The sequence below is a fragment of the Corythoichthys intestinalis genome, chromosome 12 (genome assembly GCF_030265065.1).
Source record: "Corythoichthys intestinalis isolate RoL2023-P3 chromosome 12, ASM3026506v1, whole genome shotgun sequence".
Classification (NCBI taxonomy): Eukaryota; Metazoa; Chordata; class Actinopteri; order Syngnathiformes; family Syngnathidae; genus Corythoichthys; species Corythoichthys intestinalis.
Genome location: NC_080406.1, coordinates 36,857,141 through 36,878,022, shown reverse-complemented (window position 1 = coordinate 36,878,022; position 20,882 = coordinate 36,857,141). Strand labels below are relative to the sequence as shown.

At 38.4% G+C, this 20,882-nt stretch overlaps 1 protein-coding gene across 2 annotated transcripts in view; it reads right to left on the bottom strand.

Annotated features, from left to right (window-relative positions):
• The window catches only part of marchf4b (membrane associated ring-CH-type finger 4b), a 47,637-nt gene extending 31,489 nt beyond the window's left edge, over window positions 1–16,148 (bottom strand). The window contains exons 1-2 of one of the 2 annotated variants that reach the window (XM_057852690.1): window positions 15,889–16,148; window positions 15,036–15,683 (exon numbers count right to left, since the gene is read on the bottom strand). In XM_057852690.1, the coding sequence (XP_057708673.1) occupies window positions 15,036–15,437 (402 nt within the window). In that variant the 5' untranslated portion in view covers window positions 15,438–15,683; window positions 15,889–16,148. Of the gene's footprint in view, window positions 1–15,035 lie in introns of both variants that reach the window. The other variant, XM_057852691.1, reaches the window with a different exon arrangement.
• Between the last annotated feature and the right edge of the window lie 4,734 nt (window positions 16,149–20,882).

The following is a 20,882-nucleotide window of genomic DNA, read 5'->3' as shown; positions in this document are numbered from 1 at the left end:
ATTAAAATTTTTAATCGAGTTGATTACAACTTAAAAATTAATTAATCGCAATTCAAACCATCTATAAAGTATGCCATATTTTTCTGTAAATTATATATATATTCTGTAAAATAAATTGTTGGAATGGAAAGATAAGACACAAGATGGATATATACATTCAACATACGGTACAAAAGGACTGCAGTGGGCATTTCACTCTACTGTCATTTAAATCTGTGTATGCTGTCCTCACTCCGAAGCGTCTACTTTTTCCAAAGCTAGACAGGTAGTGAACGACGCCTTAATAATTAGACTTCTTCCTTTTTCATCTGATTTATTAATAAAATGGCCTCAAACCATTGTCCTCTTTAGACTGTTGTAAAACTACAAAAAAAAAGTACACAAGCATTGCATTAGCAACAACGTTAGCTTAGCACGCTATACAGGTTCACTAAACATAAACAAAAAGCATCTCATACAAAAAATATAACATTTCGCTTACTAACATAATATGTACATTCTTTACAACAACCATACTTACGGACAAATCTTGTCCAAGGATCATATAAGCACAACATTATCAGCCCGAGACGTCGTGCAGCCATAATGAACTGGAAAGAAAAACAATAAACCATGTCGCAAAGCGACCACAAGAGTTCGCTGTTGGACAGCACAAAAAGTTTTGCTGTAAAACTTACCAAAAGGCAGAATACTTTCTGAGCGGGACATGAGCGTTAATTGCGTCAAATATTTTAACGTGATTGATTTTAAAAAATTAATTACCGCGCGTTAACGCGATAATTTTGACAGCCCTAGTTTTTGATCATTTAAAACTGAATTTACCACGAACTGGAACATATTCTCGGCTCTCCCGTTTGCCATCTGTGTTGTTTTGGAGACGACTTCCAACGCGCAAGAGAGACGTTGCTCGTTAAGAAGACGTCACGCAAATAAACAAATCTGATTGCACGGATGATTTCGTTCGAGCTCGAGAGGCCAATAAGGAGATGGGTCCCAGATTCTTCTCACAGTGAAGAATAGTTAGATGGTGCCAGGCAAATGGCTTGGGGTGTTAAGTCGGGTCTGCGTTAACGGCGTAGGTCTGCCGTCACCATAGTGCAGAAGCATAAATCAGCCCAAATTATAGTCATTTTTCACAGAGGATAAAGATGTGCATTGTTTACACTTAGACTATATTCATACCACACGGCATTGATGCCCATATGTATTTTTTGTTGTTGTTATTTCTGATTTTTTGAGTGTAGCCCTTCAAATTGCAAAAATATAAGCAACTGTAGTGTGAATGGAATGCGACCGTCAGGTGACACGCATTATACGTGTATCGGAGTATATAAAGAAGTAAAACTAGTCCCTTAGGCCAGTGATCCCCAACCAAAGGGGCGTTGATTGGTTCCGGTACGTGGCGCATTTGCTACTGGGCCACAGAAAAGTAATGAATTATTTGTTAACGACCGAAATCTGGCCTGTGCAGGGGTGAAAGTGGCTAGAATTTCTTTATTATTCTTTATTTCTATAACACATACAAAAACTGATTTTCATTCAAAATTGTATTTTTTCAATGATTTGCAAAATAAAAGTGGACAAAAACAGCAATATCCCAAACCATCTCCTAATTTTTATTTTCCCTCATTTCCTCACATACTAAATGCCAAATCTCAATTTTAAGTACTTAAGAACATAGGATGTATATTAAAATTGAAGTTAATGTAAACATTTTTTTTTTCAATAAAGATATAAGTAACATACATTCAGAAAAATAAGTACAAATGACTTATATTATGCAGAGTGAAATGGAATATATTTTGAAGATGACGCAAACATTGACTTTTTTAAATCATAAGGAAATGAATATAGTAGCCTAACCTAAATGAAGAAATATAAGTCCAAAGTGCACATTGGCAGCTAAGATGTTCTGAACCTCCCCATCAGAGCAAATAAAACAAAATATACTGTAATAAATAAGCCTACTCAACTCTTTCGTCGCTCTTAAAGATTTAATCCACTTTATGTTACATTGCCCTTTTTTTGTCGCTTCAATTCAGCAACCTTTTTTTCCCCTTGCTGTTCCAGAAAATATGCACGTTTGAACCAATCAGAGCTAACTATCTTTGCTGATCACATGTCAGCATGTCAGCCAATTGAACGGATAAATGAGTCCAGGCGTTTTGCTTTGCTGCGTGCATTCGCACATTAACGTGACTCATCATCGTCAGACTCTGATAACTGCAGCAGCTGGGGAAACCTCCATGCCGTCCGAGGAATAAAATAAATATTGGCGGAAACGGATTACACGACACAAGCTCCTTATTATGCTTGTTGTTAACACTTGTGTATGTAAATCTGATGTTGGTAGATTGTTTTCTTCTTGGGGATGAAACGCATGTGTGGCAGCTTAGCTTTTGTTTACATAGCGTTTTGACAGTTGCTGTCATATTTTCGGAATCAAAGCACCGTGTACAGGAACAGCATTCCGGCCCTGAATCTCATACCGGAACTGCGTTCCGGCCCTGAATCTTATACCGGAACTGCGTTCCTGACCGTTCTGGCCCACTTTCACCCCTAGGCCTGTGCTTCTCGACACATCTATACTAATCCAATTAGAGATATATGTACGTCACCCTCAAGTGGTTGGCCGCTCTTACTGGGGTGTTTGCAGCCCAGCGTCAGTCAATGTAAACAGTCATGTAAGCTGCGGGTGGCGACATCTTTGGACAGCTTTTTCACGGGAAAAAAAGGCCACCTGCTTTTTGGTGCAAAAAAGGTTGGGTACAACTGCCTTAGGAGACATCTCCGTTGTGATGGTTTTTTTTGGAGACTTTGAGGATTTTATGCCACTGCAGCCAACATCTTTTTTAAAAAATGATAGCTTCATGTGCGGTATCAAGAAGGAAAAGATATTTTCTGTGCCTTCTTCTGCCATTGCTCGTTTGCCTCTGTTGTTAGTTTTGTCGAACAATGGTGACGTATTTCAGTTGTTGGTGACGTATGGCTTGCATTCATATGGATATGTTCATTCTGCAAAGGTGTCGGCCACACATGAATCAGATATGAAATGAATCCGAATTGAACTGTTCACAATAAATGAGAAAAAAATCTGATTCGTGTATATGGGGAAAAATTACAATTGACCTGCTGTGTGAAACGTAGCTTTAGAGCTTTCCAACATAGATACATTCAATGCTATTTGTTAGCCCATGTATGGTGTTTACGATTATGTGTTAGCTTAAAGCTAAAACATGCTAAGTATTTTTTTTTCTCAAATACAAATTGTGTAAACTTCAATTGGGATTAACATTAAACAATGGCGTAACTGTTGAGTTGTTCATTAATCGTGGCAGCCCTACTTCGGAGCCATCTTATTTCTCTAAATTGTAAGTCACTTGTACTATGAGGCAAAACTGTATTTTGATTACCTGAAGCAAGGTCACATTGCTGAGATCTATCCGATCAGGATGTTTACATTTAGAAGTAAACCAATAAAATTTTATTTGAAGGTGGTCTAATCCTAATTGGAAGTTATCTAATTCCATGTGTTTTTTGTTTACACGTTCACCGAATGGTGCCTCTAGAGAGCAAAGAATTGGATTTGTGTCAGTTGAAACATGCAGCACAAACCCAATCTAAAATCAGATTGGACAAATGGACGCTGCTGTGATTGTGCTCCCTATCTGGCCAGGCGATCATTGCCAGAACCACAAGACATTTTGCAGTGCACTTATGTATCTCTCACGCCATTTTTTTTTTTTGTCTCGCAGCTTTGTGGATAGAAGTGTTGTTTGGAGAAGAATTGTCACATCAGATCCATGCCACCTCGGTCTACGTGACGTTAAAAGCAGAAGAGGGGGACGTATAACATCCCTGCCGGCTCTATCACTCACAGGCATGCGGACCTTTCACTTATCTCTCCTTTCAGAAACGTGTACGGTTCACACCTCAGCAGATCCGTATCTGGCTTTGGCAGAGAGACAACACCCCAAACATGAGGTGGGCCAGCGAGGGACAAGGACTAGCATTAAGAGATAAGATGGCGTTCAATCAAGCTTTATTGACGAGCCGTGACGTATCAAGGAGACATCGATAATGTGGCGGGTGGAGGCCATGGGAATCGCGGCGGTTTCTCCGCTGCTTTGTATGCTGAGCAAATTGTGCTGACTTTGCGGGGAAATTGTGTGGGAAAGAAAGAGGTAAAAAAAGAAAAAGCAAAGCAGCCTCTGGACACTGTGTTAGTAATAATTAAAAAGTGGAAGCTCAGAGGTGAAACCATGCACCGAGATGCAAAAAGAGTAATTAGCTGAGCGATTGTAGGCCATTAGAAAGGCAATGACCATGAAATGATACAGTAAGTTGCATGCTTTGCATAAAGGCAAAAGGACATGTTAATTATTTCGATATGCTCATTTGAGGATAGACTTAAAAACTCTTTCAATGCCATTAAAGCCGATAGACGTCCAATCTATTTATACTGGGAGTCAAAGTAGATTGGACGTCTCTCGCCGTCAATGGTAGCCAATGAGTTTTAAAAATAAAAAAATGAAAATGAAGGTGGGAAGTCGGAAAATAAAAAGTACCCCGACTTTACGAGTTGCTTAAATCTGATGTCACTCGACAAAATGGCGCACAAGACAACGTATTGATGACTCAATAATGAAGTTGAATTAAGTTTCTTTACGACGCCATGTATTTGTTTTTTCACAGACAGTGAATTAGCTTAAAGAATTTAGATATTTTTTATATTGACCTTTAGCAAGGATGTAACTAAAGAAGGCAGTTTACAGTATGTGCTACAGTGGTACCTCTACATACAAAGTTAATTCATTCCAGGACCTTGTTTGTAAGTTGAAATGGTCGTATGTCAAGCAGGATTTTCCCATAAGAATACATTATAATTCCGTTCATTCGTTCCACAGCCCGAAAACCTACACTAAATCCTTAATAAATACTGCTGGTACTATTACAAATGGCAATTACACATAGCAAAACAAATAAATTATGAATGAAAATCAGAATAATTATTATAATAAAAATAATTCCTGTTATCATGTAAAGAACCGGGTTCTAATGTGGCGGACGTGACAGTAAGAGAGTGCAGTGGAGATTTTACTTTTCTCTTTTATCTTACTTTGCTCTTTTAATGTTTTGTTTCTGGCGTGAACTGCGGTGGACAGTAGGCGTGTTATGTTGACAAGTTGATGGAATAAATGATTAGAAACCTGATGAAGCTGGCAATTTCTTTGGCGATGTTACCACAGCCATAATTGTCACCTTAACTTATAAAGACTGTCGGAGGAGGACCGTCGAGATATAGACTAGAGCTGTCCCGACTAGTCGACATTGTCCACGTCATCGATGACGTAAATGCGTCGACGGGCAAAACATACCGTCGACGGGTAATGACGGGTTGAAAAAAAAATTACATGCGGATAAAGTTTAGAATGGCGGGCGCTCGTGATGCAAGCGGTTTTTACTGGCACCCCAGATGTAAGCGGTTTTTACTGGCACCCCCAAGGGGGCCGCTGTTATTTCAATGAGACCGGCATTGTCACATTGAGCAAAGAGGAAGAAAGTGAGAGAGCGAGAGAGAGGGAGCGAGATCGGTGAGTTGGGAAAGTGCGCGGGTACCGCGGAGTTCAGTGGCTGCATCCCCCACGTTTTTGTTGTGGTCAATAAAAGTATCTATTAAGAGCCATCCAACGCCTCGCAGTGTTTTTATGCACGCCACCGCCTTCCTGAGGAGGAAATCGGACGAACCGACGACAACGAGCCAAGTGAATCGCCAGTTCACTCTTCACTACGGCGAGGAGTTGAAAACACCGCCAATTACCAAAAAGGGCAGAATTGGTGACACGTGAAAGTGGCATAAAGTCAAAAAAGCGGACCAGAATAGCCAGAGCCTGGAATTATTTCAAGGAAAATATGGAGGGTGCCACTGTGTGTACTCTTTGCTAAGCTGAGCTCGCCTACCACAGTAGCAAGTCGGCTATGAACGAACACTTGAAGCGCCGTCACCCAAGTAGAAGACAACAAGAAAAAACAAGCTAGCGGATTGTAAGTCCATACAACATTCTAACGATTTTTTAAAAATGGAAGTTACCTTTATGTGCGTCGTATCAACGTGCATTTTTATTTAATAAAATAATTAATATATATATTATTTTTTTTTTTAATTATTATTAAATTTATTAGGATCATGGAAGCTCCCACTTGGGGAAAATATATACATATATCCTGTATATACATAATATAATAAAAATATATATGGAAACAGCACTGGCCTGCTTACTGTAATCCATGACTGCACTAATGTTAGTTACTTTATATTATAAAGTATCATTGTGGATATACATATAGTAGTATACTATATTTAAATAAATAAATACTATATATTTAATTTTTGTTACTGTGAGTATGTGTGCCTCTCATTCAAAATAATTGTGGTAATATTTCAGTGTGCCCTCTACTTTTATCTATTTTCAGGTTAAACAAAAGTTGAAGTTTTTCTTTTCCCCCAAAAATGCGGAATGCACACCAGAAAAAACATGTGAACTCACACAAAGTATTCTGAAAATGATTGTCCGGGACATTGCAGTTCATTTTAACATTTAGAACAATACAGACAATGACATACCACAAAAAGAGTAAGAATTGTTTTGACTCCTGTTAAAAAGGTGTTTCCGTTTACATTTTTTATCGCACTACTTAATGCCAGCAGCATATGACCTTATTGTTTGTGATTTATTATTGATATTTGTGTTATTTATTTATACGGTAATAAAGAATTTAGGTGTTCCAAAATGTTTTTTTGTGAATTAATAAGCTTCAACAAAAATTTCATTATTAAAGTAGTAAAAAAAATATATTAGATTAGTCGACTAATCGTAAAAATGTCGGCTGACTAATCGGGAGGAAATTAGTCGTTTGGGACAGCCCTAATATAGACAACATTCTACAGCCGTATTGTTGAGCCACTTCATGGATGCGCACACAAAGCTCATAATTTTCTATCATTTCCATCTTCATTTCAATGGTACGTGTCACTGTTTTCCTTTTTCACCACCCGCACTAACCTTGGAACCCGTGTTTTTTCTCACAAGAAAATCCGCCGTGTAGCCGCCTTCCGGCAAAACAAAGAAACTACGGCACTGTCATAAATCGTAGTATTTCGAGCATGTTGTCGGATGTAGAAATAAATCGTGAGTCAAATTTTACGTCGGATGTCAAAAAGATTATGTGTCGAAGCGATCGTATGTCGAGGTACCACTGTATTTATCTCAGACGTCATATTTCGTCCACTATTGATCGCTTAAAAGAAGGCAGGTTTTCCTGGAGGTCGAAATGTCTCTTAATGGCCAAAATAAAAAACAACTTGTCGCGATCAACCATCTTTGTTGTTGTTGTTTACATTCGCTTGGAAGGCTTTAAGGTCGCAACTGGTACCATCCGAGTCGGATAAATCCGACTTCCAACTTTCCTCGAATACAGCACAAGGCGCAAAAGTGATAGGCAGGGAACGCTCGCACAACTCAAAATCCACCTCTCTGATTCGTTTGCCAGAATCCCCCCCAAGAGATCCCTCCCAACTCGGAAATCTCGCAAGCTCATTGGCTGAGACGTTTCACCCTGCTTCAGAGTGAGAAGATGAACGTACAGTACATAATATAAATATTATTTATACATTATTCTATGTACTGTATGTTATTCATATTATTAATATTTTATTTACATGTTCCAAACTATAATGTTCTCATGATAACATGCATTTATAGGGTTTTATGCATGCTTATTGATTTTATATGTACACGAAAAATGTATGTTAATAATGGGGGAAGGGGTGACACTACTTCACGGTGTTTCACTTTACGAGGTCGGTTCTGGTTCCTATTAACAACGATAAGTGAGGAATCACTGTAATACCAAATACAATATGACCGTACAGTACAGTAGATCTGTTGCTGTATTTTAATTGCAACACTGATTTTGCTTCACAATGCATTAGATTTGGGAGAAGTTACAAAAAAACAAAAAAAAAACCACATATGAAATGGTAGAAAAATAATCAAGATTGTTTTCACACTTTGCTTGACTATCTTCTTAAAGTAAAATTCCATTTTTTGTTTTGTTTTATTTTGTGTAATAAAATGTGTGAAATATGTCTTGCCTCTGATATTAAAGCTTAAATTTGGACAAATTTATTGTCATTTAAAACATTTTAAACTTTTTTTGGACTGTTTTTGTAAACTTTTGTTTTTGTTGTAATATTTGGATTATGATAACATAACATATTATTTGGATCGTTAAGAGTATTCCAGTCTATTTTTGTCCTCATAGTACAATGACAGGTTTTTGTTGTTGTTTTATTTTATTGCAGATGATCATTTTTAACTACCTAAAATACAAACAATATTTTTTATATATTAAATATTACAACTTTAACGTCACTCATTTTGTTGTTTCATAAAATTGTTATTTTATTCTTAAAAGAAAATTTGTTTTTATTCTTTTATGACTTCAACCAACTAATTTTTTGACCTCATAAATTTGCAGCTATTCCAGGAGCAATTACTTTTTTCAGTCGTAATATTGACTTAATTTTAATAAAAAAACAAAAACAAAAACAAAACAAAAAACCAAATGCAACCATTTTAATGTAATGTGAGCAGATTATATTTGTAACAATCATGCGGTCAACAAATTCATATGTCATAACATTTTGACTTGATTTTCATTTAAGTGTTGCGATAGTACTCTAAACAACGACAATCAGCATTTTATCCCTATAAAATTTATTATTTTTAATAATTATTATTTCTTGCAAAATCATGGGTATTTGCTATTAATATTATGACTAAATGACCTTACTTTCTTTTCTTTCTTTCTTTTTTTTTTTTAAATAAAATCATTCTTTTTTCGCTGGATGTTTAGACTTTAATTCCATACATTGATATTAACCTCTAAAATGAATTTCTTAAAATGTTATTTAGTAGAGTTCAATTTGACTTTTTTTCCCTCAAAACTTCCTTTTCCTATTTTTGCAAGATTAAGTCATTCACTGCTATTGACATTCATAGACATCAAATCCATTTCAACTGGGATGACTGGCATTGAGTGATCATGTTTCACTGATGATGTTGGTGACAGACGTCCACTCCAGTTTGTGGGGATGGCCCCTCCCAGTCAGAATGGATTGGACGCCTATCGCCATCAATGGCAGTTATTAAGGTAACGCTATACTGTACTGTAATTTGAAAATCATGACTTTTATACTCATTATTTTGTTGCTTTTTGACGATTCTTATTTTTTTCCCCTTAATATTTCAACTTACGGAAAATTACACCTTTATCGTTATCCTGTTACAACAGTTATTTTTTTCCCTTTACTAATAATATTTTTTCTTTCCTGCCTCCATAGTCAGGGACAAGGTCAAGTCTTTTCTTCTGTCGCAGCAGCCTTGCCCAGAGATTGGGTTCTCTCTTCCAAGACCTTGGGAGTTCAGGCATGTATGCATTTCTGTGTTGTATTTATGTGCCATGTCATGTAAAGCATGATTCCCAACAACACTACAACACATTAGTGTGCTGTGAAAAGCCTCGACTAGATATAATCTTTGTTCATCAATATGCCAGCGATGTATAGTGACAGGCTGAGCAATTAAATGCCCTTTCACTTATAAGTCACGCACAATTAATCTCTCTAATGATGAAAGTTGCCATTTATACAACACAATAATACTGTATAATAGCTTTTCCAACAACTATGCGGGACAAGATTTCACAGAGTACATTTGAGTAAATTGACATGAGGTCATTATTACTTCAGTAATCAATGGGGCCTTGGTTTATTGCCATCCCAGGTCATATGTTTTTAATGGTCCTTGCTTGGTTATATATGGCGGAAAACACTCAGGTGACTTGAAGTTCCGCTCTGAGACCCTCAATTTGGCCAACTTTCAAAATTGTCCGAAATGCATGTGTGATACATCATTAGAAAGCTTTAAATCTCAATTTTCTGGGGGAACAAAATTTGAACAGGAAGGGATTTTTTTAAAAAAATGTTTTTAAACAGCAAAACCCAATCTGGAGGTGAGAGCACGCGAGAGCAGAATTAAAGACGCCATGAATTTAACGAGATATTATCGCGTACTTACCTTATTTCGATCCAAAAACTCCATGTAGCATGTATCACTGAGTGTCATGACACAGCTGTGAATGGCCACATCTGGATTTTTGGGGGGATTTTATGGGTGAAACATGGTCATATAACAAGGGTCGCGATGCAGAAATCGCAGACATCAAGGAGTGGTCGAGTCTTTTTCAGATATTTACCCTTTTAAACGTCCCCCCCCCCCCCCCCCCAGTTTTTCTTTATTTGGATCGATTATTTATCATCTAACATATCGGAGAAAATGCGACAGTAACAAAAAAATACAATTTAGCAATAGCTATGAGGCAGATATCCGTGACTTTTTTTACAGACGTGATTTTTTTCATTGTGACATAATTTGTTTAAAAGTTTAAAATATGTGAGTGAATAATTTTTTTAAGTCGATTTTTTAAAAAATTTAAACGAAATATGAGACATGAATGATTCTAAGCTAAAAATGACAGACATTTTTGAATAATAAATATAATTAATTACCTTCGTTTTATGGCTGGGTTGAAACAAAAGCGGTTGCGCAACGTCTGTAAACGGGGGTTTTCAGGGTAAAACGGACAAATTGAAAATAGTTGGGGGGCTTAATGCGCCATGAATCTGCAATGGCAGCATATAGACATATTGTTCTATCAAACACAACAGTTGTTTTGGCTTGAAATACAGCAGTTTCTTTTACAGAGGAGTGCAAGAGCAGAAACTTCTTTTTCAGTCTTGTCTGTGTTTTCCGTCATATATATATTAGGGCTGTCAAAATTATCGCGTTAACAGGCGTTAATTAATTTTTTAATTTTATTTTTTTAATTAATTAAATTAATTTAAAAAATCACGTTAAAATATTTGACGCATTTAACGCACATGCCCCGCTCAAACAGATTAAAACGACAGCAAAGTCTCATTTCCACTTGTTACTTGTGTTTTTTGGTGTTTTGCTGCCCTCTGCTGGCGCTTGGGTGCAATTGATTTTATGGGTTTCAGCACCATAATTATTATTGACATCAACAATGGCAAGCTACTAGTTTATTTTTTGATTGAAAATTTTACAAACTTTATTAAAACAAAAACATAAAGGGGGGTTTTAATATAACATTTCTATAACTTGTACTAACATTTATCTTCTAAGAACTACAAGTCTTTCTATCCATAGATCGCTTTAACAGAATGTTAATAATGTTAATGGCGGCACGGTGGCTGAGTGGTTAGCACGTCTGCCTCACAGTTCTGAGATCAAGGGTTCAATCCCGGGCTTCGGCCTTCCTGTGTGGAGTTTGCATGTTCTCCCCGTGCCTGCGTGGGTTTCCTCCGGGAATTCCGGTATCCTCCCACATCCCAAAAACATGCATGGTAGGCTGATTGAACACTCTAAATTGTCCGTAGGTAAGAGTGTGTGCGTGAATGGTTGTATGTCTGCTTGTGCCCTGCGATTGGCTGGCAACCAGTTCAGGGTGTCCCCTGCCTACTGCCCGTAGTTCGCTGGGATAGGCTTCAGTACCTCCGGGACCCTCTTGAGGAAAAGCGGCATGGAAAATGAATGAATGAATGAATAATGTTAATGCCATCTTGTTGATTTATTGTTATAATAAACAAATACAGTACTTACTGTATGTACAGTATGTTGAATGTATATATCCGTCTTGTGTCTTATCTTTCCATTCCAACAATTTATTTTACAGAATATATATATAATTTACAGAAAAATATGGCATATTTTATAGATGGTTTGAATTGCGATTAATTAAGATTAATTAATTTTTCAGCTGTGATTAAAAATTGTAATCGTTTGACAGCCCTAACATATATATATATATATATATATATATATATATATATATATATATATATATATATATATATATATATATATATATATATATATATATATATATATATATATATATATCTACGTATATTTCTGACTTATCGTCAAAATTCAAGTTGTAATCAAGGTTTAGATGTTGCTACCCAAATAATGTGAGAAAAAAATAGGGCAATTCACTTTTAGGCTGAATGATCGCTGCCAGTCCAAAAAGACTGGACATATATTGCCATTAATAGCTGTTTTTTTTTAAAATATAAACTACCACAACACGCTCTGTGTATAGTGTACACTATACCTGTGCTACACATACATCTTGGCTAAGGGTTAAGGTACTGTCATGCACTCAAGAGCAGCTATTTATTGAATGGGACACTCAAACACGTAAATGCAATGTGATAAAACTCAACTGTCAAACATATACCGTTGATGATACTTCGTCTAACAACTTTTTAATGTATACAAGCAACCAGAGCGTAAATCCAATTCTAAACCAGAAGACACTGACCTTCATGAAAATTAACCTTGTTCCTTTCAGTATTTCTTTTCAACTAGCAACATCATGCCATATTGAGGACGCTAGACATCCAATCTTGGCCTTTTTCATCCTTCTGCTGTGAAGTTTAAATAGGTTTTTCACTAGTACTCATCCAATCAATCAGTTATTCGCTGCCAGGCCTCCCAATTCAAATGGATTAGATGTCTATTGCCGTCAATGGCAGGCAATGAGTTGATTCGTCAAACACAGCCGAATGTTAGCTACTTAAAGCTGTTTGAGCACCCTAAAAAAAATCAGGTAAACAGAATGGTGATAAACTGGTAAACACTGTAATGTCAGAACTCAGAAACTGTATTTGTCAGTTTATCCATTCATCCGTTCATCTTTTGAACCACTTCATCGCACGAGGGTAGCGGGGGTGCTGGAGCCTATCCCAGCTAGCCCCGGGCAGGAGGCAGAGTACACCCTGAACTGGTTGACAGGCAAGAGTTATCAGTCTTTTTACAACTTTTCAGCAATTAAATTACTGTTTACAGACAGCTCTATGAATGTGCTACATTTTCTTTACAAATACATAACAAAATTAGTGCTGCAGTGATTACTCAATTAACTCGAGTATTCGATTAGAAAAAAAGACGCGAATTAAATTTTGCTGCTTCGAGTATTCTTTTAATTAAAGTGGCGTTGTAATGGTTTATTTTGAAAGTGTTTGCATTTAGTTTCAATGATTTGGGTGGATACATTGCCCTCTAGTCTGCATCATTTCAGGTGGCTGAATCCAGTTGCTCCCTGTTAAGACCAACATAAGCTAAGTTTTTTTTTTTTTCGAGCTAATGTTTTTTTAATGCATTCGTAATTTAGTTTATAGGTGTATTTAGGGTGGGAATATGTATCTGAACCATTTGTTTAGAGCATTGTACAAAAAAAAAAAAAAAAAAAAAAAAAAGGATTTTATAGCATTTAAGCTAGCGAACTTTTGCGATGTAAATTAGCCAGTTCTTTTGTTGTACATAGATCCTCATTTATTATTTTTTTTAATACCGTTTGAGGCTCAGCTCAGGCATTTTAATTTTTTATGTTCCTTATCCGATTACTTAATTATTCAAACTAACTTGTTCATCGATTAATCGACTACTACAATAATCGATAGCTGCAGCCCTAAACAAAATATTTGTATATTTTTCAATTTTCAAGTAATTTATACCTCTGTGAAAAGTGTTTATAATTGTCAGAAAAGGATTACATTTATAGTGGTGCCTCGACATACGATCGCTTCAACACACGATCTTTTCAACATCCAGTGTAAAATTTGACTCGCCATTTGTTTCTACATCTGACGACATGCTCGAAATGCGACGATTTTTGACAGCGCTGCAGTTCCTTTGTTTTGCCGGAAGACGGACGCACAGCTGATTTTCTTGAGAAATCAACACTGGATCCAAAAAGGTTAGTGCAGATGGAGAAAAAAAAGAAAAGGTGACGCTTACCATTGAGATGACGCTGTAAATGATAGCAAAATATAAGCATGGGGTGTGCATCCATGAACTGGGTGCACAATAGAGCCGTAGAATGTCGATCTTGGCCGGCGGTCCTCCTCCGTTCACCAGTCTTTATAAATTAAAGTGACAATTCCTTTCGTGGTAACATCGCCAAAGAAATCGCCAGTTTTGTCAGGTTTCTAATCTTATTTTATTCCACCATTTTGTGCAACACTGAAACCAGCATCAAAACAAAAAGTAAACCGCGCTCTCTTGCTCACCGTCACGTCAGCCCCATGGTGAGTTCAGGTACAGCAAAAAAAGTCCGCCACATTAGAACCCGATTCGTTACATTATTACCGGTATTATTATAATTATTAGTATTATATTATTATTATTCTGATTTTTAGTCATAATTTTTGTTTTGCTCTTTGTAATTGCGATTTGCAATCGTAACAGCAGTATTTATTAAGGATTTAGTGTAGGTTTTGGGGCTGTGGAACGAATTAATGGAATTATAATGTATTCTTATGGGAAAATCCTGCTCGACATACGACCATTTCGACTTACAAACAAGGTCCTGGAATGAATTAACTTCGTATGTAGAGGTACCGCTTTACATCTAAATGAAGCTCCTCAACTCACTTTGTGTTCCCTTGTTACCAATTTGCCACCAGATGGCGCCAAAGCAATAGTTATTGCACAAATGCAGCAAATTGTAACGTTGAATATAACTTATTGAAAAAAAAGCGTACACTGCTGTAAAATTCCAGTCACCTTTTTTTTCTTTACAGTTTTGTGCAAAAACTGAATAGGCGAGTTTTCGTTTTCGTGAATATCACAGGCTATTTTTTTTTTTTTTTTTGAAAGACTTGACTGTGACTAATCTGAGTTATGAGTTTGGTCAAATTAAACTCATAAATCAATGTAGCCCTTGATATTTTTTTCATGAGGTGGCGGAGTGCAAGTGTTAATAGGTGCTTTGGCTCAATAAATTTTGGGAAAAACTGCAGTGTATTTCCTACACGGGAAGGTTGTTGAGAGCTTGCAGTGAATTGTGCATGAAATGAAACCCGTGGAGAGCGTTGCACTCACATGCTCCGGTCCCTGGAAGCAGATCCTGCACACGGGCGTCCTGAAGCCGCTTTCCGTGTAGCTAGTGAGGGAGAACCTCTCCTCTAGTTTGCCCTTCGAGCAGTCGTCCGACGAGCTGCCGCATCCACGCAGCGCCGCCGAAAGCTCCGCGGCGTCCACCCAGCCCGGCACTGCCGGTCCTCGCTCGGCCCCGGCGGCGACGGGGGCTGCCGCCGCGGTCGCGGCCGCGGGCGGGGTGCCTCGCTCGGCGACGCCCGCCGGCTCGCGGCTCTGCGTGGCTTGTCCGCTCATGGGGCTGAGCTGCGGCGGCGGAGGAGGCGCCGGCGGCCCGAGCAGGAGCAGCCTGAGGTCACCAAGCAGGACGCAGCAGCGGTTCTTCAGCATGCCCTGGCCTCGCAGCATCGGCCCGGCAGGTCTCTGCAGTGTTCCCGGCCACCGAGTCACAGCAGTACCGCGGCGCAGGGGCGCACTGCGCGTCCCCTCATGCGGCGCGTGGATGGGCTGACCTGACGGGATGTTTACGAGCTAGTATTCCTTCCGATTGAACGTCTTTTAGCGTCCGGCCGACACCGAGTAATTCCAAAAGGCGGACAAATCCCACGGATGTAAACAAGTGTCCGAAGCCATTGGGCGGAGGGAACGGAGGAGCTGGAGGAGGAAAGTCAAACGTTAGATTGATGGGCTTGTGCATTTGACTAATAAGGATGTGGCCCGTCGGTGACCACAGTCTCCTTCTTCTCACGGCCTCATTTGCACGCAACAAACTCCAATCTGCCTTCTTTAACTTCACATTAAAGCCACGCCACTGTTCTCGACTTTATGTGGGGAGCAAATCGAGGCAGACGTGTCTTACCTGGTCAGCAACGACGATTTCTACACGATTTTTCTCATCCCCCACCCCTGGCCCGCCCTACCCCTTCACACATGCTGTCGGTGTCGCCTCCGTGGGAAGCTACGTGGACGCGTCCGACGATGATGGGGGGTAATCCAAGGCGAGCGTCCGAGCGTCCTGCCGTGGGCGAAGAAAGCATCCGGTGAGTCTGGTGCCGTGTGAGCGCTGGCTGGTGCTGCTGCCGAGTGGATGGATGCTGCCAAGCATCGTGCAGCCTGGGACGGAGCCCACAACAGACGCCACACACACACACGCGCACACGCAAACATATCATGTATGCGACGCACTCACAAGCACAGAACAAAGAGTAAGATTTCTCACGGGTAAAATAATAAATGAATGAAAAGTAACCTCAGTTATCCCTGGTATGAATATGAATAAAAAACAAATTTCTTCTCATCTTTTCAATACATTACTTGCTGTACGTTTATTTAGCAGAAAAGAAAAAAAGACTATACATCTCAATTTCAATGATGGGTTTCTGGTAGGGTTGTTCCGATCATGTTTTTTTGCTCCCGATCCGATCCCGATCGTTTTAGTTTGAGTATCTGCCGATCCCGATATTTCCCAATCCGATTGCTTTTTTTTTTTTTGCTCCCGATTCACTTCCAATCATTCCCGATAATTTTTCCCGATCATATACATTTTGGCAATGCATTAAGAAAAAAAATGAATAAAACTCGGACGAATATATACATTCAACATACAGTACATAAGTACTGTATTTGTTTATTATGACAATAAATCCTCAAGATGGAATTTACATTATTAACATTCTTTCTGTGAGAGGGGTCCATGGATAGAAAGACTTGTAATTCTTAAAGGATAAAGGTGACTTTGTATATTGTGACTAAATATTGCCATCTAGTGTATTTGTTGAGCTTTCAGTAAATGACACTGTGGCCATTTAACTGTTCTGCCCAAATGCATGATGGGAAGTGCAACCATGACTGTGCGTAGTGGCACCAATTGATATATCTTCTCTGCGTTGGGAAATAACATAGGGTGTTAAGAAAAAGATCAACTACTACCTTCTTCCCCACATTGCTTCCCACGAGATTTCTAATTGTTGAGAGAGGGAGGCTTTAGCCAATAAAAAAAAGGCTCCAAAGACTGCCAAAGTTCACTCTACTCATTTTACGCTGCCTTTTAACTCTAAATATAGGTAAAACGGCGCCATTATAGATTGAACGCGACAATGCGCGAGTAAGTTGTGCAGCGCATGCGTTAATTGCGTTAAAAATGTTAACGTGATTTGTTTTTTTAAAAAATTAATTACCGCCGTTAACGCAATAAATTTGATTGCCCTACTTTAAAGCAAAATTAAAGACTCTGGATGAGTGTAAGACATTTTGTCTGTAACGTTAAATACAATTAGAAAACGAATTAATTAAAAGAAATATATATATATTAAAAAAAGGCATGTCCGATATTTTTTTGCCGATTCCGATACTTTGAAAATGACGGGATTAGACCCGATCGATCGGGATGATTGATCGGGACATCTTTAGTTTTTGGAATATGAAAAATCGAAACCAAGACAAATGATTTTATTTCCCCACCACCAATAGTGGCATCAGAAAATGTGTGATTCTCATAAATTTGATTATACCACCACCACCACCACCACAGGATTTGAAATAAAATAAGGGGAGTTTCAAGATGTAAGGGGATAGAAAACAATTGATCATGTGCATTCCAGCGGAAAGAATCTTGGCTGCCACTGACGTTGCTAGACTTCAAATCTATTTGAACTGGGATGGCTGATGTTGAATATTCATGTTTTTGGGCCATTGATTGCAATAAACGTCCCAACCCAGATGGATTGTCTTTTTATTTTATTATTGTTATTATTATTATTATTTTTAATTAACCTGTCCTGTTCAGCTGCTTGACACGGAGCTGAGAGTGGAGATCTGAGTGTCCGATTGATCTGAACATTTTTAATGGGAGTGTGACATACATCTATTGTGATCATTCAACGTACCTATAGTTTATTAGACAAAACAGGGAACAGGAAGGGGTTATGGGGGAACAGAAGAAAAGAGGGGGAGGGAGACAGAAGAAGCACAAACAACAACAAGAAATACATTAAACTCTAACTAACTATGAATATGTTGGTGCTTTGCCTGGCACAGCCAGACTATTCTCCCTGTATTTTTCAAACACTGTGTTAATGGGACCCAGCCCATTAACGGCCTCTCGAGCAAGATACAAAATCAACTGTCCAATCATATTCGTTTATTTGCGTGACGTGTTCTTAATGAGTAACGTCACTCTTGCGCGCCGAAAGTCGTCTCTACAACAACACAGGTGGCGAACGGGAGAGCCGAGAATATGTTCTAATCCGCGGTTAAACCAGTTTTAAATGACCAAAAACACATCGAAACAAGTCATTGACAACAGTCAACATGGCTCGCGCTAGCCATGTTAAATAAACTTCTCCATTCTCCGCTCATGCTAATTACTTGTCGCTTTAACAACGTCACATCTGCCCGTCGCTGATTGGTCCACTCCGCTGTCTGTTTGCTGTGGCTTGCTCAGCCCTCGGAATTTGATCCGCCGGACGGTCGCCAGACTCAATCGCTATACCAACCAAGTTGGTGCTATCGTTAGGTAGTTGTATTTCCGGTTGACACCATGTGGGGGGCCAGCGCAGCCCATCCCTCTACCTGCAGCCCAGTAAAGGGGCCATCGTCACCCCCAGGGATCCAGGGTGGATTGACTTTAGAATTATGAGGTACGAGTACTGATATCAAGGGCTTAGGTTTGGTCTCAACATTGGAAGGGACGATATAACCTGCATGTACACTTTTTGCTCGGGATGGGACATTAATAGGACCAAACAGATTGGGTGAACGGGGGTCAGGGCAACATTTGTCACGAATATGAACCTAATTAATACACTAAATCAGGGGTACTCATTACATTGATCACAATTGACCAGTCGATCTCAACGCTAGTGTGGGTAGCTCGCAGCATGGGGAAAAAAATTATGTGCATAGTTAATTATAATTATGTTGTGTGTATGTTGTGTTGTGTGAGCAACATATTAGGTTATGCAGCAGCAGTCTCTCTCGAATCAGCTCTTTTCTGGTTCTATAGTTTCCAGCACATTCAGTGAAAAGGGGTACATGAAGTTTGAACGTAATGAAAATAATTCACTTAATAATGGTAGGGTCAATTCTATCCTTACAACATATGGGAAGACAATCTAAATTACCTGTATAACAGAACTCATTATAAAATGCATATAAGGTTGGTGGGGACAATTTGTGCATCCTGAAAAGTTGGTAGTGTTATCTCCCTACCGTCCCTATGCAAACCTTGGGCCTTAACTGATATACTCCTACTTTTATATTAAAACAATACAAAAAAAATACATGTTTGATTTCATAACATGACAAACTGCTTTTAAAATGACCTTTTTTTACCTGAAAGCAAGGGCATAGGTTTGGTCTCAACATTGGTAGGGATGGTATAACAGCATAAACTGCATGTACACTTTTTGCTGGGGATGAGACATTAATAAAACCAAACAGATTAGGTGAACGGGGGTCAGGGTTATATTTCATACATCAATAAATGAATAAATATCATATATCTCACCAATATGAACCTAATTAATTGATAGGCTAAATATTACTTAACCTATACATGGAACTACGTTGGCCTATATTGTCCTTCACCACAAGAGTAATACATTGCTTTAAATAGTTGTCTCTTTCATCTTCTTCTCCATTATTTTCATCTGTAAGTGTATCAGGGGGTTGAGCAATTATGGGAAATGGCTAAATAAGCATTAGTTAAACACCAAAATTATGATTAATGTGTGATTATATGAAAAAATGTCTACATAAGGTGCAAATAAAAATATTTTTGAATATATAATGTAGAAAATAAATACATTTTAATTAATAAAGAAATGCACTAATAGGTATTTGGTTGGACTCAATAAGCAGCTTCTTGCTCACGTTTTTCTGGAGGAAACTTCTCTCTATGCAGCTTCCAACTTGAGTTTTACAGGTTAACAAGTTCACACAGTTAATTATTATGCTAACTCTGATGCAAGTCGGATTTTCAGTAGCAAAATTAGTGGTGTGTTCCCCACCTCCACAACACTGACGTCTTTTTACATTACAGCTGCTGCTGCTGGCCGGAGGAGAAAAAAAAAAACTTCAAATAGGCTGCATGTCGTCGACATGTAATTTTTTAGCGGCTGTTTGATTGTGAAAATGGACCGGGACATTCAGCACGTGAAAAGGAGTAAATCTAAGTCTGAACATAATGAAAATAGTTTACTTCATAAGAGTAGCATCAATTCTATCCTTACAATATATGGGAAGACAAATTACCTATTTAACTGAAATATTATAATATTATATCATGCAAATAAGATAGCTTAAAAGTTGGTGGGGACGATTTGAGCATTCTGTAAAGTTGGAAGTGTTATGTCTCTACCGTCCATATGCAAACCTACGCCCTTGCCTGAAAGGTATATGGATGCATTATTGTGAAAATGTTCATTCGCTGCTCCCCTCCCAATTCAAATCGAACAAAACGAGCCACACGACTGGACGTCTATCACCGTCAATAGCAGCTAATCATTTAATACAACAGTTTCTATGTGGGCCCCCACATTTTATAGGATCAAAAGTACTAGGACAGTTATCAGCTCAGCTCTTTGTACGATTCTCTTATCTTTCAATTTACCAAAAAAGAAGAGGTCTAGAGTTCATTTCAAGTGTGCAAGTTTCATTTTCAAATGCCGTCAAGCAAGTCTCAATATGAGAACCACGCGATCAGTGAAGCAAGCCATCATTAGGCTGAAAAATTTAAATCCCATCAGAGAGAAAGAAATCAGACCATCAATGTACATTCCCAAAATGAGAGCTAGTGAGTGTAGGGTTGAAGTAGGACTATAAGAAGCTAAATTTGGTTAGAAAAAAAAAGTT